The sequence below is a fragment of the Heterodontus francisci genome, chromosome 9 (genome assembly GCF_036365525.1).
Source record: "Heterodontus francisci isolate sHetFra1 chromosome 9, sHetFra1.hap1, whole genome shotgun sequence".
Taxonomy (NCBI): Eukaryota; Metazoa; Chordata; class Chondrichthyes; order Heterodontiformes; family Heterodontidae; genus Heterodontus; species Heterodontus francisci.
The window spans coordinates 122,706,318-122,729,045 of record NC_090379.1 but is presented as its reverse complement, the minus strand read 5'-3'; the positions used below and the strand labels follow the sequence as shown (position 1 = coordinate 122,729,045).

At 46.1% G+C, this 22,728-nt stretch overlaps 2 protein-coding genes across 5 annotated transcripts in view; one reads left to right on the top strand and one right to left on the bottom strand.

Moving 5' to 3' along the window:
- Positions 1-14,423, bottom strand: part of LOC137373413 (uncharacterized) — a 26,725-nt gene extending 12,302 nt beyond the window's left edge. The window contains exons 1-4 of the mRNA XM_068038229.1: positions 14,191-14,423; positions 11,824-12,047; positions 11,337-11,573; positions 10,927-11,085 (exon numbers count right to left, since the gene is read on the bottom strand). Coding sequence (XP_067894330.1) covers positions 10,927-11,085; positions 11,337-11,573; positions 11,824-12,047; positions 14,191-14,423 — 853 coding nt within the window. The remainder of the gene's footprint in view (positions 1-10,926; positions 11,086-11,336; positions 11,574-11,823; positions 12,048-14,190) is intronic.
- Positions 11,788-22,728, top strand: LOC137374031 (zinc finger protein 436-like). Of its 4 annotated transcripts, none has more exons than XM_068039814.1 (3): positions 11,792-11,870; positions 14,449-14,678; positions 18,904-22,728. In XM_068039814.1, the coding sequence occupies exon 3, from the start codon at positions 19,242-19,244 to the stop codon at positions 20,217-20,219; it is 978 nt and encodes a 325-aa protein (XP_067895915.1). In that variant the 5' UTR covers positions 11,792-11,870; positions 14,449-14,678; positions 18,904-19,241; the 3' UTR covers positions 20,220-22,728. The 4 variants fall into 4 exon arrangements, with proteins under 4 accessions (XP_067895912.1, XP_067895915.1, XP_067895916.1 ...); XM_068039815.1 differs by having other exon boundaries at positions 11,801-11,870; positions 12,554-14,671; XM_068039813.1 differs by having other exon boundaries at positions 11,801-11,870; positions 12,554-14,678.

Here is a 22,728-nt window from a genome sequence, read left to right as displayed (position 1 = left end):
TGCGCTCCATCTGCAGGGTCACTGAAGACATCATGCAGCTTGGCATCTTTTACCATTTCAATCAGGAGTCTGGATGTGGCATCCATTTGACTGTTGGCCCTGCTGGATCATCCAGCTGCACCAGTGATGCAGTTGAAGTTACTGTCTAGAATGACCGGCCTGGACATCGCCAGCAGCAGTGGGAGCTGCTGGAGGATGGTCAGCCAGTCGCTGTATTGAACTGGAGGGTACATAAAGGTTGATTAACCGGAGTGGAGCATTGTTGTACATCATGTCTGCTACATGGAGGCAACCACCCACCGCCTCCTAAACTTTAGAGATGGTGAAGTTGCCTCCCCACAGAATACCCAGGCAAGAGGAATGGGAATTATTATTCCCTGACGAGATCGATGGACCATGGGACCACCTTCACTACCATTGCCTGTAGTTGCTGAGGTGTGGTATTCCACACTCCTACAGAAACAGCAAGTAGCTTTGACCTTGGCAATGTTTCCCAAGGTCAAAACACATCACATAGTGGATTTAGCACTCTGCACATTAATGGAAGCAATCTTTAAACCCATTAAAACTGTATGTTGCTTACCACACCAGGTGTCAGTACTAGTACTAGTCCAGGTTCTTGGGTATGTTCCTGCAAACTAAAGCCTAGCTCGGGCATAAAATTAAAACCCGACCTGGGCACCCCCTGACCACAGCCAACCCAAACCCAGCCCAAGTCCTTTATTTATTTTTTTTCGCTCCCGAACCAATCTGACCCGACCTTCATCTGTTCTGAAGCAGGCTATTCCTGCAGCCGGAGTTGGGGGAAATCATGTAGTTGGATCTAGTTGGGCTCATGTTGGGTAGCCAGGCTTTACTGCAAACCCATAGTGTTCACAGAGTGGTGCCGTTGTTGGGCTCAGAAAACTGTCCTAGTCACTCACAGGGGTTTTGTTCTGCTGGAGTGATATTGGAGGGTCGGGGGGGGGGGGGGGTGGGTGTTGGAGAGTCTTGTAGGCAACGAGGTTTGGACTGTCCGCTGCTGGTGGAGTCTTTCCCATCAGTTCCTCCTCGGCTTCCCGGAGCTGGGGTGCACTGGGAGCTTCACACTGGCAACAACACCAACATCCTTGTTTGCAGATTTGATCGGAATGTCGGGGTTAGAACGGAGTGCAGCAAGTTCAGACGGAGACAGGCTAGAGTGAGAAATTGACATGGCTGATGTCCCGCCACAGTTTTCAATGAAAAGATCAAGAGCGGGTAAGAGGCCAGAGGGAGGGGTCCAGGTGGAGGAAGAATAGTGGAGGCTGGTGAATCGCTCTGCTTGTCAAAGGAGGACTCCTGGTCAAAGAAGTGAGCATGGAGGTGAAGGTGATGGAAGAGTCAATATCATGCTGTGCACAAAATTCATTGAGGTGGGGCGTAAGGGGATAAAACGGAGTCCTTTGCTGAGTACAAAACATTCAACATTAGAAAGGGGGAGGTCAGAGGGTATAGTGAATACACGGCAAGGGGTCAGATCAGAAGGGGTGCGGTCAGAGGGAAGTGAAGGGGAAGAAGGATCTGGAGGGGCATTAGTTCCCATCAGCTGCTGCAGCTTGAGTTCCGTAACACCTGAAAGGAAGAAAAAAAACTTCCTGTCCTTTGACATTTCAACATCCCCCAACCCGCCACTCTGATGCCCATATCTGCATCCTGGGCTTGCTGCAATGTACCAGTGAACATCAACGCAAGCTTGAGGAACAGCATCTCATTTACCAATTAGGCACGTTGCAGCCTACCAGACTGAACATTTAGTTCAATAATTTCACAGCATGACTGCACCCCCCTTTTTATTTTCAGTTTTTTATTTTTATTTTATTTTAGTTTGTTTCATCATTCATTTTTTTACCATGTGCCTGCCCACTTTTTTTTTTAATGTTTGTACTTTTGGGCAGGGCTGTTCATTTTTCAGTCAATTAACACCCTCTCTGCCTTTCACCACACCATTATCACACCCTGTGCCTTTACTCCACGACCTTCTCCAGCGACCTGGGTTCAATTCTGGGTACTGCCTGTGTGGAGTTTGCAAGTTCTCCCTGTGTCGGCGTGGGTTTCCTCCGGGTGCTCCGGTTTCCTCCCACAAGCCAAAGACTTGCTGGTTGATAGGTTAATTGGCCATTATAAATTTCCCCTAGTATAGGTAGGTGGTAGGGAAATATAGGGACAGGTGGGGATGTGGTAGGAATATGGAATTAGTGTAGGATTAGTATCAATGGGTGGTTGATGGTCGGCACAGACTCGGTGGGCCGAAGGGCCTGTTTCAGTGCTGTATCTCTGTAACTTCTGGTCAGTTATTCTCTGTGACCCTCTGTCCTATCAACGCCTTCCCTTTTGTTATTCTTTTCCCCGCCCCACTTTATTTGCTCAAAATCTATTGCATTTCTAATCTTTGCCAGTTCTCATGAAAGGTCACAGACCTGAAATGTTAACGCTGCTTCTCTCTCCACAGATGCTGCCAGACCTGCTGAAATGTACCCTAGGTAGTTAAAAGAAGCGAGAGGAAATATCAGAGGTTCTGACCATCATTTTCCAGTCCTCACTGGATACAGGTGTTGTGCTGAAGGATTGGAGAACTGCTAACGTTGTACTTCTGTTTACAAAGGCAGTGAAGGATAGATTGAATAATTACAGTCCAGCCAGTCTTATCTCAGTCGTGGGCAAATCATTGGAATCAATTCTGAGAGACAGGATAAACTGTCACTTAGAAAGACACATGTTAATCAAGGATAGACAGCATGGATATGTTAAGGGAATATCTTGTTTCACCAACATGTTCAATTTTTTTAAAGAAATAACAAGGTAGATGAGGGTAGTGCAGTTGATGTAGTCTACGTGGAATTTAACAAGACTTTTGACAAGGTCCCACATGGCAGACTGGTTTAAAAAATAATCCCATGGGATCCAGGGAAATGCCACAAGGTGGATACAAAATTGACTCAGTGCAAGGAAACAAAGGGGAATTGTTGATGGCTGGTTTAGAATTAGAATTAGAATATTACAGCGCAGTACAGGCCCTTCGGCCCTCGATGCTGCGCCGAGCTGTGAAACCATCTGACCTACACTATTCCATTTTCATCCATGTGTCTATCCAATGTCCACTTAAATGCCCTTAAAGTTGGCGAATCTACTACTGCTGCAGGCAGGGCATTCCACGCCCTTACTACTCTCTGAGTAAAGAAACTACCTCTCACATCTGTCCTATATCTATCACCCCTCAACTTGAAGCTATGTCCCCTCGTGTTTGCCATCACCATCCGAGGAGAAAGACGCTCACTATCCACCCTATCTAACCCTCTGATTATCTTATATGTCTCTATTAAGTCACCTCTCCTCCTCCTTCTCTCCAACGAAAACAACCTCAAGTCCCTCAGCCTTTCCTCGTAAGACCTTCCCTCCATACCAGGCAACATCCTAGTAAATCTCCTCTGCACCCTTTCCATAGCTTCCACATCCTTTCTATAATGCGGTGACCAGAACTGCACGCAATACTCCAGGTGCGGTCTCACCAGAGTCTTGTACAGCTGCAGCATGACCTCGTGGCTCCGAAACTCGACCCCCCTACTAATAAAAGCTAACACACCATATGCCTTCTTGACAGCCCTATTAACCTGGTTAGCAACCTTCAGGGATTTATGCACCTGGACACCAAGATCTCTCTGCTCATCTACACTAACAAGAATCTTCCCATTAGCCCAGTACTCTGCATTCCTGTTACTCCTTCCAAAGTGAATCACCTCACACTTTTCCGCATTAAACTCCATTTGCCATCTCTCAGCCCAGCTCTGCAGCCTATCTATGTCTCTCTGTACCCTACAACATCCTTCGGCACTATCCACAACTCCACCGACCTTAGTGTCATCTGCAAATTTACTAACCCACCCTTCTACACCCTCTTCCAGGTCATTTATAAAAATGACAAACAGCAATGGCCCCAAAACAGATCCTTGCGGTACACCACTAGTAACTAAACTCCAGGATGAACATTTGCCATCAACCACCACCCTCTGTCTTCTTTCAGCTAGCCAATTTCTGATCCAAAGCTCTAAATCACCTTCAACCCCATACTTCCGTATTTTCTGCAATAGCCTACCGTGGGGAACCTTATCAAACGCCTTACTGAAATCCATATACACCACATCCACTGCTTTACCCTCATCCACCTGTTTGGTCACCTTCTCGAAAAACTCAATAAGGTTTGTGAGGCACGACCTACCCGTCACAAAACCGTGCTGACTATCACTAATGTACTTATTCTTTTCAAGATGATTATAAATCCTGTCTCTTATAACCTTTTCCAACATTTTACCCACAACTGAAGTGAGGCTCACAGGTCTATAATTACCAGGGCTGTCTCTACTCCCCTTCTTGAACAAGGGGACAACATTTGCAATCCTCCAGTCTTCCGGCACTATTCCTGTCGACAATGACGACATAAAGATCAAGGACAAAGGCTCTGCAATCTCCTCCCTAGCTTCCCAGAGAATCCTAGGATAAATCCCATCTGGCCCAGGGGACTTATCTATTTTCACACTTTCCAAAATTGCTAACACCTCCTCCTTGTGAACCTCAATCCCATCTAGCCTTGTAGCCTGAATCTCAGTATTCTCAACAACATTTTCTTTCTCTACTGTAACTACTGACGCAAAATATTCATTTAACACTTCCCCTATCTCCTCTGATTCTACACACAACTTCCCACTACTATCCTTGATTGGCCCTAATCTAACTCTAGTCATTCTTTTATTCCTGATATACCTATAGAAAGCCTTAGGGTTTTCCCTGATCCGATCCACCAATGACTTCTCGTGCCCTCTCCTTGCTCTTCTTAGCTCTCCCTTTAGATCCTTCCTGGCTAGCTTGTAGCTCTCAAGCGCCCTAACTGAGCCTTCACGTCTCATCCTAACATAAGCCTTCTTCTTCCTCTTGACAAGCGCTTCAACTTCTTTAGTAAACCACGGCTCCCTCGCACGACAACTTCCTCCCTGCCTCACAGGTACATACTTATCAAGGACACGCAGTAGCTGCTCCTTGAATAAGCTCCACATTTCGATTGTTCCCATCCCCTGCAGTTTCCTTCCCCATCCTATGCATCCTAAATCTTGCCTAATCGCATCATAATTTCCTTTCCCCCAGTTATAATTCTTGCCCTGCGGTATATACCTGTCCCTGCCCATCGCTAAGGTAAACCTAACCGAATTGTGATCACTGTCACCAAAGTGCTCACCTACATCTAAATCTAACACCTGGCCGGGTTCATTTCCCAGTACCAAATCCAATGTGGCATCGCCCCTGGTTGGCCTGTCTACATACTGGAGGACTGTTTCCAGTGGCGTTCCGCAGGGCTCAGTACTGGGTCACCTGCTTTTTGTGATTATATATATATATATATATATATATAAATAAAAATGTTTTGGATGTAAATGTAGGGGGTATGTTCAAGAAGTTTGCAGACAACATAAAGATTGGCCAAGTGGTAGATAGCGAGGAGGATAGCTGCAGGCTGCAGAAAGATATTGGTGGTGTGGTGAGATGGGCAGAAAAGTGGCAAATGGAATTCAACCTGGAGCAGTGTGAGGTGATGCATTTGTGGAGGTCAAACAAGGCAAAGGAATACATGATTAATGGGCAAATACTGGGAAGTGCAGAGGGAGTGAGGGGCCTTGGAGTGAATGTCCACAGATCCCTGAAGGTAGTAGGACAGGTCGATAAGATGGTTAAGGCGGCATATGGAATCCTTTCCTTTATTAACTGAGGTATAGAGTATAAGAGCAGGTAGGTTATGCTGGAACTGTATAACTCATGGTCAGGCCACAAATTGAGTACTGTGTGCAGTTCTGGTCACCTCATTCCAGAAAGGATGTAATTGCACTAGACAGGATACAGAGGAGATTTACGAGGATGTTGCCAAGGCTGGCAAAATGCAACTATGAGGAAAGATTGGATAACCTGGGGTTGTTCTCAGAACAGAGAAGGCTGGGAGGAGATCTGATTGAAATGTACAAACTTTTGAGGGGCCTGGATAGAGTGGAGGTGAAGGGTCTATTCACCTTAGCAGAAAGATCAGTGATGAGGGGGCATAGAATTAAAGCGATTGGTAGAAAAAAATAGAGGGAAGATGAGGAAAAACATTTTCACCCAGAGGGGGATAGTGGTCTGGAATTCACTGCTTGAAAGGGTCGTTGAGGCAGAAACCCTCAACTCATTCAAAATGAATCTAGATATGGACCTCAAGTGCTGTAATCTGCAGGGCTACGGACCAAATGCTAGAAGGTGGGATTGGAATCGATGGAACGTTTTTCGGCAAGCACCGACATGATGGGCCAAGTGGCCTCTTTCTATGATTCAGTGCTCCCAGTTTCCTGATGCTAGCATGCACTGGGCCCTTCACTACTCCCGGTTTCCCACAGCTGGGGTGCTCTGGGAGCTTCACTGTTCCCAGTTTCCTGGAACTGAGGTGCACTGCGAGCTTCACTGGTCCCAGTTTCCCGGAGCTGGGGTGCACTGGGCTTCTCGCTGTACTCTGTGCTTTGGGGTTGAGGTGCGCTGGGCCTTTCTCTTCTTCGTGTTACGGAGCTGTGGGACCTTCTCTTTCAGCTCTTTTGTGTTCTGCCGCTTATTTTGCTGGAGTTGTCTTTCCTGCCATTCCTCATCCTATGCGGAGCAGCCACTGTGGTCTGTTTCAGACATTAGCCTCCTCTTGCCACTGGTTCGGGTGGTGGCCTGTTCCCTTTTCTGGGCCTCCTTCATGGTTTTCCTCTCCACCACTTGCCACTCAACCGGTTGTCCCTCTGCTGGCTCCTCCTCCATTGATATTCTCCATAGGAGAATAGAACAAACAAAGAACAAAGATAATTACAGCACAGGAACAGGCCCTTCGGCCCTCCAAGCCTGCGCCGATCCAGATCCTCTCTCTAAACATGTCGCCTATTTTCTAAGGTTCTGTATCTCTCCATAGGAGTGTTGACAGGCAGAGAGATCTGGGCGTACAGGTCCACAGGTCACTGAAAGTGGCAACGCAGGTGGATAAGGTAGTCAAGAAGGCATACGGCATGCTTGCCTTCATTGGTCGGAGCATAGAGTATAAAAATTGGCAAGTCATGCTGCAGCTGTACAGAACTTTAGTGAGGCCACACTTAGAATATTGCGTGCAATTCTGGTCACCACAGTACCAGAAGGACATGGAGGCTTTGGAGAGGGTACAGAAGAGGTTTACCAGGATGTTGCCTGGTCTGGAGGGCATTAGCTATCAGGAGAGGTTGGATAAACTCGGATTGTTTTCACTGGAACAACGGAGGTGGAGGGGCGACATGATAGAGGTTTACAAAGTTATAAGCGGCATGGACGGAGTGGATAGTCAGAAGTTTTTTCCCAGGGTGAAAGAGTCAGTTACTAGGGGACATAGGTTTAAGATGAGAGTGGCAAAGTTTAGAGCGGATGTGCGAGGCAAGTTTTTTTTTTTTACACAGAGGGTGGTGAGTGCCTGGAACTTGTTGCCGGGGGAGGTGGTGGAAGCAGGTACCATAGAGACATTTAAGAGGCATCTTGACAAATACATGAATAGGATGGGAATAGAGGGATACGGACCCCGGAAGTGCAGAAGATTTTAGTTTAGGCAGGCATCAAGATCAGCACAGGCTTAGAGGGCCAAATGGCCTGTTCTTGTGCTGCACTGTTCTTTGTTCTTTGATTCTGTCTGCTGAGGAGGAGGAGGCTCCGAGCACAGGATTGGATTTTGGCAGCTTGCTGCAGCTCCCTCTCCTTTCTTCTCCAGATCTTCCTCACTGTGTGGCTCAGTTACTGGGGAGGGTTACTGGTCTCCTTCACAGCACCAGCCATGTTGGCCGATCCATCCTCGTGCCTCTCCTTGGTTCTCACTGCCTGTGTATAACTGGATACACCATCACCTCACAGTCGGGATCATGTGTCTATGAAGGGGAGGTTGTTGTCCTTTCTAGACCACCCTGAATACCTTTGCTCCATGACTGTCAGGAATCAAAGATCCCGGGATTGTGAGAGGAGCCTCATGGCATCAGTCTCGTTGATCCTATAAAATAGTGAACTACATGAGTGGGAGGAGACCATTCAGCTCCTTGAGCTAGTTCTGCCATTCAAATATGTCATGACTGATCTGCATCTCAGCTACATTTACCCAGTTTGGTTCCATAACACTTCATAAACTGACCAACAAAAATATATCAACTTCAAGTTTTGAGATTCTCTTACCTTCTCTCACTGTCAGTCTCTCACTCTCTCTATCTCCTTGTGTCTGACTCCCCATTTACAGCCGTTCCCAGTCCTGACTCCATTTCTCCTCATTTACAGACGCTCTCTAACCAGTCCCATTTCTCCTTTCTCCATCGAAGCTACCTGACCAGTTCCCATTTGTCAGTCAGGACTCAGTTGTCAGTATACTCCCAGATGAGTCTGAAGGATTTGGGTTCAAGACGCACTCAAGTGCCTCAGCACAAAAATCTAGGCAATCGCTCCAGTGCAGGACTGAGGGAGTGCTGCACTGTCGGAGGTGCCGTCTTTCAGATGGGCGTTAAACTGAGGCCTGGCCTGCCCTCTCAGGTGGATGTAAAAGATCCCACGGGCACCTCTTCAAAGAGGAGCAGAGGATTATTCCTGATGTCCGGGCCAATATTAAGCATCACATTAAACATCATAGAGAGAGATTATTGGTCATTATCACAATGCTGTTTGTGTGAGCTTACTGCAGATTGACTGCTGCAATTCTTACATTACACTGATCATACTTGAAAGCTACTTCATTAGGGCGGCACAGTGGCGCAGTGGTTAGCACCGTAGCCTCACAGCTCCAGCAACCCGGGTTCAATTCTGGGTACTGCCTGTGTGGAGTTTGCAAGTTCTCCCTGTGTCTGCGTGGGTTTTCTCCGGGTGCTCCGGTTTCCTCCCACAAGCCAAAAGACTTGCAGGTTGGTAGGTAAATTGGCCATTATAAATTGTCACTAGTATAGGTAGGTGGTAGGGAAATATAGGGACAGGTGGGGATGTGGCAGGAATATGGGATTAGTGTAGGATTAGTATAAATGGGTGGTTGATGGTCGGCACAGACTCGGTGGGCCGATGGGCCTGTTTCAGTCATGTATCTCTAAACATTGGCTAGTATACAATTTAGGGCATCCTGTGCTCATGAAAAACACTAGAGAAATTCAAGAATAAAACCATAATGCTGAAAATACTCAGTAGGTCAGGCAGCATCTATAGAACATAACAGCGCAGTACAGGCCCTTTAGCCCTCGATGTTGCGCCGACCTGTGAAACCATCTGACCTACACTATTCCATTTTCATCCATATGTCTATCCAATGACCACTTAAATGCCCTTAAAGTTGGCGAGTCTACTACTGTTGCAGGCAGGGCTCTGTGTAAAGAAACTACCTCTGACATCTGTCCTATATCTATCACCCCTCAACTTAAAGCTACGTCCCCTCGTGTTTGCCATCACCATCCGAGGAAAAAGGCTCTCACTATCCACCCTGTCCAACCCTCTGATTATCTTATATGTCTCTATTAAGTCACCTCTTATCCTCCTTCTCTCTAACGAAAACAACCTCAAGTCCCTCAGCCTTTCCTCATAAGACCTTCCCTCCATACCAGGCAACATCCTAGTAAATCTCCTCTGCACCTTTTCCAAAGCTTCCACATCCTTCCTATAATGCGGTGACCAGAACTGCACGCAATACTCCTGGTGCGGCCGCACCAGAGTTCTGTATAGCTGCAGCATGACCTCGTGGCTCCTAAACTCGATCCCCCTACTAATAAAAGCTAACACACCATATGCCTTCTTAACAGTTCTATTAACCTGCGTGGCAACTTTCAGGGGTTTATATACCTGGACACCAAGATCTCTCTGCTCATCTACACTACCAAGAATCTTCCCATTAGCCCAGTATTCTGCAATCCTGTTACTCCTTCCAAAGTGAATCACCTCACACTTTTCCGCATTAAACTCCATTTGCCATCTCTCAGCCCAGCTCTGCAGCCTATCTATGTCCCTCTGTAACCTACAACATCCTTCGGCACTATCCACAACTCCACCGACCTTCGTGTCATCCGCAAATTTACTAACCCACCCTTCTGCACCCTCATCCAGGTCATTTATAAAAATGACAAACAGCAGTGGCCCCAAAACAGATCCTTGCGGTACACCACTGGAAACTATACTCCAGGATGAACATTTACCATCAACCACCACCCTCTGTCTTCTTTCAGCTAGCCAAATTCTGATCCAAAGCACTAATTCACCTTCAATCCCATACTTCTGTATTTTCTGCAATAGCCTACCGTGGGGAACCTTATCAAACGCCTTACTGAAATCCATATGGACCACATCCACGGCTTTACCCTCATCCACCTGTTTGGTCACCTTGTCAAAAAACTCAATAGGGTTTTTTTTTTTAGATTAGAGATACAGCACTGAAACAGGCCCTTCGGCCCACCGAGTCTGTGCCGAACATCAACCACCCATTTATACTAATCCTACACTAATCCCATATTCCTACCAAACATCCCCACCTGTCCCTATATTTCCCTACCACCTACCTATACTAGTGACAATTTATAATGGCCAATTTACCTATCAACCTGCAAGTCTTTTGGCTTGTGGGAGGAAACCGGAGCACCCGGAGAAAACCCACGCAGACACAGGGAGAACTTGCAAACTCCACACAGGCAGTACCCGGAATCGAACCCGGGTCCCTAGAGCTGTGAGGCTGCGGTGCTAACCACTGCGCCACTGTGAGGCACGACCTACCCTTCACAAAACCGTGCTGACTATCTCTAATGAACTTATTCTTTTCAAGATGATTATAAATCCTATCTCTTATAACCTTTTCCAACATTTTACCCACAACCGAAGTAAGGCTCACAGGTCTATAATTACCAGGGCTGTCTCTACCCCCCTTCTTGAACAAGGGGACAACATTTGCTATCCTCCAGTCTTCCAGCACTATTCCTGTCGACAATGACGACATAAAAATCAAGGACAAAGGCTCTGCAATCTCCTCGCTGGCTTCCCAGAGAATCCTAGGATAAATCCCATCTGTGGAGAGAAGCAAAGTTAGGTCTGTGACCTTTCATCAAAAATTCAAGGCATTTTTTAAAAAAGGAACTCCTTCATTGACAGGCATTCCGTGACCACACTCCATGTCTCTTCCATTTAGAGATGCTCCTTCGACAGTCCCCATTTCTCCTCCATTTAGAGATATTCCCTTACCAGTCCTCATTTGCCCTCCATTTAAAAACGTTCCCTGACCAGTCCCCATTTCTCCTCCATTTAGAGACGCTCCCTACCTCTCCTGGATTTTGGGACAGTCTCCGCTCCCGGCTCATTGTTGAGATTCGGTCCGGAAGGAAACGGTGGAAGCCTCAGCTTGGGGTGAATCTTGTTGTTTGTTGTGATCCCACAGTTGAGATTGTCTCCTGGTTCCGCACTCGGTGTAGCTGCAACCTGCGATCCCCAGCCTTCATTAACCCGCCTCCCTCGCACCGCGCTCTCCGCCTTACGCCCTGTCGACCGCGCATGCTCAGCTCACATGGCTCGCCCGGGTGATTGACGGCAGCTCCTGACCACTAGAATGCGCGGGGGCGGGGCTGGAGGACTGAACGGGTGATGTGATCTTCAACCAATCGGAGCGAGTGTAGGGCGGGGCTGGAGGACCAGGTAGCACGCCCTGGTCCTCCAGCCCCGCCCTCCCTTACTATTGGTCAATCATGACATCGCGAGCTTTCAAGTCAGAGGTCGTTCAGGTACGAAGTGCGCAGGCGCGCTGTTATAGACTGGACTGCGGGTGCTGCAGCGGATTGATGGTCTTGGAACCACAACGGGTGAGAAACCGAGGAAAGGAGGGAGCCGGTGGGTGGGTTTCAAAGTACCCGGTGTAGGCCTCAAAACTCCCGATAAGAAGCTCCCGGTCTCGTGTTTCTACCGATCGGAGCGTCAACTGCGGGGCTTCTCCCACCGCCAGATTTCCAGCTCCTTTCGAGGAAATAAGGATTAATAAACTGTAACATCAAAGGAGAAAACTTTAAAGGAAACTGAGCTCAGTTATAAAGGAGCCTGGGAGAGGGGAGGGGAGGGAGGAACCATTTGGGAGACAGCACAGGGCAGGAGGTCCCCCATCCCCGGTTCCACAAAGACTCCCCTTGGACTGGGCCACACCTGGGCAGGGCTGGCTCAAGGTGCAGGAAGCTGCTAGGCTGAGCTGTGGACTGGGAGGAGTGGGGGGTTTGACTGACAGGCCTGGGGAGGGGGATATCAGGGCAGGTACACACACTGCTCCCCCTTTTCCTCCTGGAGTCGTGTTGCTGAGTGTTTCTGAACTCTGTCTCCCTATCCCAGTAATGTCGGTGGATTGTAGGTTGTTGTGAGTGTTGGACTATATTGTCTCATTCCGAGTTTCAGGCTGCAGGCTCCGTCAGCTAGATGTGCCTGAAATGTTAACTCTGTTTCCTCCTCCACAGATGCTGCTTGACCTTAGTGTTTCCAGCATTTTCTCCTTTTGTTTCAGATTTCCAGCATCTGCAGTATTTTCGTTTTACTTTAATGCTGGCACTGCTCACAGAACTGAGTCAAGAAACACAAACGGACCAATTAAGAGCCGGTTTATATCGGGGTGGGTGTTGGATGTGAAAGTCGGTCCCTGACCTGTGTTGGTCTTTTTTATTGCATCAGTTTGAGCTGGAGTGGAAATGGAGGAGAAGCTGCTGGGTTTAACCTGAGTCCTTTTGAGCTGAGTTGCGCCCAGCACTTTCCAATGTGAGACTGTCAAGGAGGTAGATTCCAAAAGAGATGAGGTTGCTAAATGGATACCAACCACTCAGTGTAAAAGTATTTCTGTAGAGGCTTTTAATTTGTTTCACATGTACAGATTTTTTTTTACTTCCTTGGGATATGGATATCACTAACCAGACCAGAATATTTTGTCAGTTTTCAGTTGGACATTGAGAAGGTGATGGTGGGTGGCCTTCTTGAACCGCTGCAGTCTGTGTGGTGAAGGTGGTCCCACAATGGTGTTAGGGAAGGAGTTACAGGATTTTCACCCAGTGATGATAAAGGAGTGATGATATATGTCCAAGTTACCATCAACGGGAATATAGGGACGGATGTGGTAGGAATATGGGATTAGTGTAGGATTAGTATAAATGGGTGGTTAATGGTCGGCACAGACTCGGTGGGCCGAAGGGCCTGTTTTAGTGCTGTATCTCTAAATAAAAAAAATTAATTAAAAAAAAATAAATAAAATGTAGTAAAATGTTCCGTCTATTCACGAGAGTGTTATTAAGCAATATTTGGCACTGAGTCACATAAGGAGATATTAGGGCAGATGACCAAAATCCCGATCAAAGAGGTGGGTTTTAAGAAGTGTCTGAAGAAAGGTGGAGAGGTGGAGTGGATTAGGGAGGCATTTCCAAAGCTTATGGCCTTGGCAGCTGAAGGCACGGCCACCAGTGGTGGAGCAGTGAAAATCGGGAATGCTCAAGGTGCCGGTATTAAATGAACCCTGATCTCTTGGAGGGTTGTCGAGCTAGAGGAGATTATAATGATAGTGAGGGGCAAGGGCATGGAGGGATTTGAAAACAAGGATGAGGATTTTAAAATTGAGGAGCTGCTTAACTGGGAGTCTGTGTAGGTCAGCGAGCACAGTGGTAATGGTTGAACAGAACTTGGTTTGAGGAAGGACACAGGCAGCAGAGTTTTGGATGATCTCAAGTTTACGGAGGGTAGAATGTGGGAGGCCGGCCAAGAGTGTGTTAGAATAGTCAATTTGAGATGTAACAAATGCATGGATGTAAGTTTCAGAGGCAGATGAGCTGAGGCAGTGGCGATGTCAGGCGATGTTACTGAGGTGGAAATAGGCGGTCTGAATGGTGGCGCTGATATGCAGTCAGAAGCTCATCTCAGGGTCAGATATGAGACCAAGGTTATGAATGGTCGGCTTAGCCTCGGACAGTTGCCAGTAAGAGGAATAGAGTTGGTGGCTGGAGAGTGGAGTTTGCAGCAGAACCTGAAGACAATGGCTTCAGACTTCCCAATATTTAATTGGAGGAAATTTCTGTTCATCCAGTACCGGATATCAGACAAGTCAGGATGGTGTGTGACTTGGAGGGGAACTTGGAGGTGATGGTGTTCACATACACCTGTTACCCTGGTCCTTCTAGATAATGGAAGTTGAGGGTTTGGGAGGTTTTGCCAAAGTTCTGGTTGTGTTGTACATATATAAAATCCCTCTCCTCTCCCTGCGCCTCCCTCTGCGGCTCTCTCCTCCCATAGAGGGCAGAGTCTTGTGTAGGTCCTGACTGGGTGGCAGGTTCTCTTCCCTGAAGGATATTAGTGAACCAGTTGGGGTTGTATGTCAATCCAGCAGCTTTCATGGACATCTTTTCCTCGTGCCGGAATTACCAGGTTCATTCAGATCCATTTCACAACCTGACTTACCTTCAGGAGTGGAGAGCAGCCAGACCTGTGTGGAAACAACCAGAACTGGGAGCAGATAAACCCAGCGCGAGGCTCAGGGCCTTCACTTACCTTCAGTAGTGGAGAGCAGTCGAACCTCTTCAAATGCACCGGAGTTTTGAAAAAAAAGGAAAAAAAAAAGCCAACAGTGACATCACAGGAAAGCTGAAAGGTGATTGGTGAGTAACTGCTGTTAGGGGATAGCAAAAAATAGCTGGGTAAATATCTAAGGTAAGAAAGATCTGCAGTTTATTTTCATATATACTAAGTAGTGTTTTTTTTTAGGGAGTTCTGTAGTAACGAGGACCAGGGAAGAAGGGCCCGAGAGTAATTGATATTATTTGACATTAAGATCTTCCAAAAGGTTTAATTTAAATGGTTAATTCATGGCAGGACAGCTCAAAGCCGTGGTGTAATCCTTGTGCTCCATGTCAGAAGCCGGGAACGTTTCCAGTGCCCGGGACCAGCATGTGTGCAGGAAACGTATCCAGCTGCAGCTCCTGGAAGCCCGGGCTTCGTGGAGCATCCACGAGGCGGAGAGTATTGTGGATAGCGCGTATAGAGAGGGGTCACACCGCAGGCTCAGACCCCACAGGCAGAAAAGGGAATGGGTGACCACCAGGCAGAGTAAGAGGACTAGGCAGGCAGTGCAGGAATCTCCTGTGGCTATTCCCCTGCAAAACAAATATATTGCTTTGGATACTGTTGGGGGGAATGACCTCTCGAGAAAGCAGCAACAGCCCACTTTGTTGCACCATGGTTGGCTCTGCTGCAGAGGGGAGGAGTAAAAAATGTGGGAATGCAATAGTTAGAGGGGATTCAATTGTAAGGGGAATACATAGGCGTTTCTGTGGCCGCAAAAGAGACTCCAGGATGGTATGTTGCCTCCCTGGTGCTAGGGTCAAGGATGTCTCAGCGCAGTTACAGGACATTCTGAAGGGGGAGGGTGAACAACCAGTGGTCGTGGTTCACATTGGTACAAACGGCGTAGGTTTAAAAATAAAATTGAGGTCCTAAAAGCAGAATATAGGGAGATAGGAAGTAAGTTGAAAATAGGACCCCAAAGGTAGTAATCTCAAAATTAGTACCAGTGTCACGTGCTAGTCAGAGTAGAAATTGCAGGATATATCGGATGAATACGTGGCTGAAGGGATGGTGTGAGGGGGAGGGTTTTAGATTCCTGGGGCATTGGGACTGGTTCTGGGGGAGGTGGGACCAATACAGACTGGACGGGTTACACCTGGGCAGGACTGAGATTGATGTCCAAGGGGGAGTTTTTGCTCGAGTGGTTGGGGAAGGTTTAAACTAAAATGGCAAGGGGATGGGAACCTTTGCAAGGAGTTGGGGGGGGGGGGGGGGATCAAAGACAAGAACAAAAGACAGTAAGGGGAATAAGAAAAGAGATAAGCAGAGAAATCAAGGGCCAGAATCAAACAGGGCCACACTGAAAAATAGTGGAAAGGGGACAAGTAATGTTAAAAAGACAAGCCTTAAGGCTTTGTGCCTTAACGCGCAGAGCAGTCGCAATAAAGTGGATGAATTAATCGCACAAATAGATGTAAACGGGTTTGATATAGTTGGGATTATGGAGATATGGCTGACCTGGGATGGGAAATGAACATCCAGGGGTATTCAGTATTTAGGAAGGATAGACAAAAAGCAAAAGGCAGTGGAGTTGCATTGTTGGTTAAAGAAGTAATTAACGCATTAGTGCGGAAAGATGTTAGCTCTGACGATGTGGAATCTGTATGGAGAGAGCTGAGAAACATTATTAGTGGGGGTTGTGCATAGACCTCCAAACTGTAGTGGTGATATTGGGAATGGTATTAAACAGGAAGTTAGAGACGCATGCAATAAAGGAACATCTGTAATTATGGGTGAGTTTAATCTGCATATAGATTGGGCAAATCACATTAGTCACAATACTGTAGAGGAGGAATTCTTGGAGTGTATATGGGATGGTTTTCTGGGCCAATACGTTGAGGAACCAACTAGGGAACAGGCCATTCTAGACTGGATATTGTGCAATGAGAGAGGAATAATTGACGATCTAGTTGTGCGAGACCCCTTGGGGATGAGCGACCATAATAAGGTACAATTCTTCAACAAGATGGAGAGTGACGTAGTTGATTCTGAGACAAGGTTCCTAAATCTTCGGAAAGGAAACTACAAAGGTACGAGGCGTGAGTTGGCCATGATGGATTGGGAAACGGTAGTTAAAGGGATGACGGTGGATAGGCAATGGCAAACATTCAAAGAGTGCATGGGTGAAATGCAATTGTTGTTTATTCCTGTCTGGCGCAAAAGTGAAAAGGGAAGGGTAGCCAAACCATGGCTTACAACGGATATTAGAGATAACATTGCATCCAAGGAAGAGGCATATAAATTCACCATAAAAAACAACAGACCTGAGAATTGGGAGCAGTTTAGAATTCAGCAAAGGAGGACCAAGGGATTGATTAAGAAGGGGAAAATAGAGTACGAGAGCAAGCTTGCGGGGAACATAAAAACTCACTGTAAAAGTTTCTATAGGTATGTGAAGAGGAAAAGATTGGTGAAGACAAATGTAGGTCCCTTACAGTCAGCAACAGGGGAATTTATTATGGGGAACAAAGAAATGGCTGACAAACTAAGTGCATACTTTGGTTCTGTCTTCACAAAGGAGGACACAAGTATCATACCAGAAATGTTAGGGAACACAGGGCTTCGTGAGAGAGGAACTGAAAGAAATCAGTATTAGTAGAGAAGTGGTGTTGGGGAAATTGATGGTATTGAATGCCAATAAATCCCCAGGGCCTGATGGTCTGCATCCCAGAGTACTTAAGGAAGTGGCCCTAGAAATAGTGGCTGCAATGGTGGTCATCTTCCAAGATTCTATGGACTCTGCAGCAGTTCCTACAGAGGGTAGCAAATGTAACCCCACTATTTAAAAAGGGAGATCAGAAGAAAGCAGGGAATTATAGACTAGTCAGCCTGATGTCGGTAGTGGGGAAAATTCTAGAGTCCATTATCAAAGATTTTATATCAGAGCACTTGGAGAACAGTGGTAGAATCGGACAGAGTCAGCATGGATTTACGAAAGGGAAATCATACTTGACAAACCTACCAGAATTCTTTGAGGATGTAAGTAGTAGAATTGATGAGGGGGAACCAGTGGATGTGGTTTATTTGGACTTTCAGATGGCTTTCGACAAAGTCCCACATAAGAGATTAACGTGTAAAATTAAAGCGCATGGGATCGGGGGTAGTGTATTGCGATGGATAGAAAATTGGTTGGCATACAGGAAACAAAGAGTAGGGATAAATGGGTCTTTTTCCAAATGGCAGGCAGTGACTAGTGGGGTACCACAGGGATCGGTGCTAGGACCCTAGCTATTCACAATATATATTAATGATTTAGATGAGGGAACTAAATGTAATATCTCCAAATTTGCAGATGACACAAAACTGGGTGGGAGGGCGAGTTGTGAGGAGGATGCAGAAAGGCTTCAGGGTGATTTGGACAAGTTGAGCGAGTGGGCTAATGCATGGCAGATGCTGCATAATGTGGATAAATGTGAGGTTATCCACTTTGGTAGCAAAAACAGGAAGGCAAATTCTTAACTGAATGGCTATAAACTGAGAGAGGGGAATATGCAGTGAGACCTGGGTGTTCTCGTACACCAAACGCTGAAGGTAAGCATGCAGGTGCAACAGGCGGTAAAAAAGGCAAATGGTATGTTGGCCTTCATAGCGAGAGGATTTAAGTACAGGAGCAGGGATGTCTTGCTGCAGTTATACAAGGCCTTGGTGAGGCCACACCTGGAATATTGTGTGCAGTTTTGGTCTCCTTATCTGAGGAAGGATATTCTTGCTATAGAGGGAGAGCAGCGAAGGTTTACCAGACTGATTCCTGGGATGGTGGGACTGACGTATGAGGAGAGATTGAGTCGGTTCGGATTATATTCGCTGGATTTCAGAAGAGTGAGGGGGGATCTCATAGAAACTTATAAAATTCTAACAGGATTTGACAGGGTAGATGCAGGAAGGATGTTTCCGATGGTGGGGGAGTCCAGAACCAGGGGTCATAGTCTAAGGATGCGGGGTAAACCTTTCAGGACTGAGATGAGGAGAATACACCAGAGAGTGGTGAGCTTGTGGAATTCGCTACCACAGAAAGCAGTTGAGGCCAAAACATTGTATGTTTTCCAGAAGGAGTTAGATATAGCTCTTGGGTCTAAAGGGATCAAAGGCTATGGGGCGAAAGCGGGAACTGGTTACTGAGTTGGATGATCAGCCGTGATCATAATGAATGGCGGAGCAGGCTCGAAGGGCAGAATGGCCTACTCCTATTTTCTATGTTTCTATGTTTGTGTTTTTGTGGGTTCTTTCACACACTTTCTCTGTTTTCAATAAATTTCACAGGGTTATAGAAGGGGAGGGATTGCAGTCATGAAATGCAAAGCAAGCATCAGATCAGGATCTGAAGGAGTCGCCCAATTTATCGTAACTTGAATATCACAAGATTTTGAACCTGGAAGGAAAAAGCATCGATCGCAGTGGGGTGAAACTGTACACGTGTTCTGTGTGTGGATGAGGTTTCAGCCAATCATCTGGCCTGTTGAGACAACAGGCACAGCAACACTGGGAAGAAACCATGTAAGTATGAGGACTGTGGAAAGGGATTGAGTTATCCAGTTGAGCTGGAAACTCATCCACGCAGTCATACCCTGGAGAGGCCGTTCACCTGCTCTGAGGGTGGCATGGGATTCACTCAATCATCCGACCCACTGGCACATCAGCGAGTTCAAACTGACGAGAGACCTTTCAAATGTCGAGACTGTGGGAATTGCTACAAAGGTTCTGCTGAACTGATGTCCCATCAACGTGTTCACACTGACGAGAGACCATTCAGGTGCTCTCATTGCGGGACTGGGTTCAAGCGATCATCTGAACTCACTGTCCACCAGCGTATTCACACTGGGGAGAGGCCGTTCACTTGCTCAGAGTGTGGGAAGGGATTCACTCAGTCATCCCACTTGCTGAAACACCAGCGGGTTCACACTGGGGAGAGGCCATTCACCTGCTCAGAGTGTGGGAAGAGATTCACTACTTCGTCCCACCTGTTGACACACCAGCGAGTTCACACTGGGGAGAGGCCATTCACCTGCTCCGAGTGTGGGAAGGGGTTCACTACTTCATCCCACCTTCTGAAACACCAGCGAGTTCACACTGGGGAGAAACCATTCACCTGCTCAGAATGTGGGAAGGGATGCAGTACTTCATCCTACCTACTGAAACACCAGCAAGTTCACACTGGGGAGAGACCATTCACCTGCTCAGAGTGTGGAAAGGGATTCACTACTTCATCCGACCTGCTGACACATCAGCGAGTTCACACTGACGAGAGACCTTTTAAATGTCCAGACTGTGGGAATTGCTATAAACGTTCTGCTGAACTGATGATTCATCTACGTGTTCACACTGACGAGAGACCATTCAGATGTTCTCACTGCGGGACTGGGTTCAAACGATCATCTCATCTTGCTGAACACCAGCGAGTTCACACTGGAGAGAGGCCATTCACCTGCTCGGAGTGTGGGAAGGGATTCACTAATTCATCAAGCCTTCTTACACATCGACGAATTCACACTGGAGAGAGGCCATTCACCTGCTCGGAGTGTGGGAAGGGATTCACTACTTCATCCAACCTGCTGACACACCAGCGAGTTCACAAGTAACCCAGGGATAAGAAATTTCTGCCACATAACAGATTTCCGACATTGGGATTTCAGAAATCGACCATTGGCTTCTCCCTTTTTGCTCTTAACCAAAAGACCAGCTTTAAAAAGAAAAATCAGAACTGTCAGTTCGGTGTCCAATTTTGTTTTTTTAAAGCCGGCCAATCACAAAGCTGCACGGAGATCTTTTTTTCTGTTTTTATGTCTTTAGTTTTTATCGTCTTCCACCTCAGTGGGAATTAACTTCAACCAGGAAAGCAAGTGGGTTGAACTGCATCCTCCTTCACAACTTCAGTGTGTTGATCTTCTGTATATGGCCAAAAAGGAGGTGTGTATATACATAGACCAATTCCCAATGTGTGTTTTTGCCTTCATGGATATCTTAGCAGATACCACCTGAGAACTGCATGGCTCATTTGACATGGCTTAAAATTAATGGTGCAGGATCAATAGCTGGCAAATCACTGGTCTGCAGCAAAAACATTAGTCTGTCAATAGGAATTTGAAACTTGCTTCCATTTATACAGCAGTGTGTCTGAAGTAATTTCTGAAAACCCTGCACACACTGGTTACTGCATGTGAATATCCTGTAGTGAGCATGAGTCGTATAAACTTAAAATGTCCTGTGCTTTGCAGCAACTGAAGTGATCTGGAATTTCCACTTATCAGTTTACTCAGGTGTATGGCTGAATTCCATTCATTTTTCATCTCCGCTTTCACTGTCTACTGGCCCAGTCACACTGTAAACCTTGAGTCAGTGTGAAGCTGTCTTTTACACCATAGTGATGCAAGGCAAGGAGTTTAGCTCTAGCCATCTTTCTTCAATGTGTGGTTTGGCATTGCTTAAGATTATCTGGAAAAGGTTGTCCTGCAAAACAAGTGCTGTGCATCGGCTACAGTGGAACTATCCTGTGAGCTCTCTGCAGTCATTATTGGTGGTCACTGAGTTTCTGAGACTGATGGCACAATACTCTGTACATGTATGAATATGTATATACAGAGTTCTGACTTTTTCCAAGCCAATTCAATAGTTATGATTTTCAGTCACCTTGCTGTTAAGTACAGCTGCCTCTGCATCAATTGATGCAGTAGAGCAGGAAGCAGAGGTTTTCATCACTGTTTGGATTTACAGCTGTCCATTGGACCTGCTGCATTGTCACAGGGTCATTACCAAAATTTTGAGCCTGATTTGGGGATGATGCAATAGAACCTCAGACTTGTTACTGCAGAGGTCGTCGTCTGCCATCCCTCGATTCTAGGATGACGTCTACTCAAGGTCACGGGTTTCTGCCATGGGTCTTCAGGTGATTGATCAGGCCGATTCTCGACCCGCAGATCTTTGGGCATGTGGGGCAGGATATCCCACACGGTAGTGGGGCCCGGAGTTCAGGATTTCCTTCCTAGAGGAACAACACTAGTCTCATTACTTTTCCACTGTCACTAGCAAGATCTGGTACAATTTTTACGTTGCATAATATTTAGACCCTTTTAAGAGGAAAACCAGTTTTATTTAGTTTTTATTAAGATTATGATGAGATCTGTGCTGCAAACAAGATTATTTTAGTTCAGCATCTTTATAATCGGACAGTATTTCTTAATTATAAAGTCTACCATGAGTCATGATATTTAAAAACAAGCATACTATCTAGAGAGGCACCATGTTTGTTAATAAGGTATATTTTCCTCTTTTGTGCTTGGAGGTATATAATTGTCAAAAAGCAAACTGGGTTGGGAGTTTCACATGCTCCTAAAAGAATGTATGTGATATTCCTGTTCATTTAAGTTAACATACAGCAAATTGGTCAGGCTGCATAACTGGCATACAATCCTCCCTACCTGGTTTTGCTCTCTGCTTCGTTCAGGTGATTATGTATGTAATAGCACAAAATAAGAAAAATTACCCTGCTTATGTTCAAATTTCTGGATTGTCAATGTCTCATAAATGTTTACTTTTTATTACTTTATGTACCAACTGATTTGTGTACATCGCTTATCAAGGTATCGGGATATACCATCTGCTATGCTTATATATTGCTTTCCATTAAAGTTGACACAGCTTCACAGAACATCTTTTACACGAGCAAGCTATAAATAGGCAGAAGCAGGACATTGAGAATGTGAAGCTCTGTAAAACCATTGTCAGCTGTTAGAATACAATTTCAGGTGACTTTCCTGAGTACAGTGCAATTTTATTCATTACATACACAATATTGTGCAAAACTGCTATTATTCAACTAGTTTGCTTCAATAACTGCTATAATTACATGATTCCTTGTCAAAAAAATCTGACTTTTTTTATCTTTGGCCACTAATTTTCAGATCTATTGGTCTTTGGCCATTGTCACCCTTGCATTTGTTACTTGTTTTGTGAAATACTCTCCCTATTAGTGCTCAACTGCTGGATAACTCTGATTACATTTATCTGTATTGTACATGTCTATAAAGTGTCTGTGAGCCCAGATTTAACTAATTTGTGATATGTAACCAATAAATGATGTTTCGGACATGA

Excerpts from the sequence above, each read along its gene's own strand:
- LOC137374031 (XM_068039811.1), top strand. The coding sequence starts at position 19,242 with ATGGGATTCACTCAATCATCCGACCCACTGGCACATCAGCGAGTTCAA.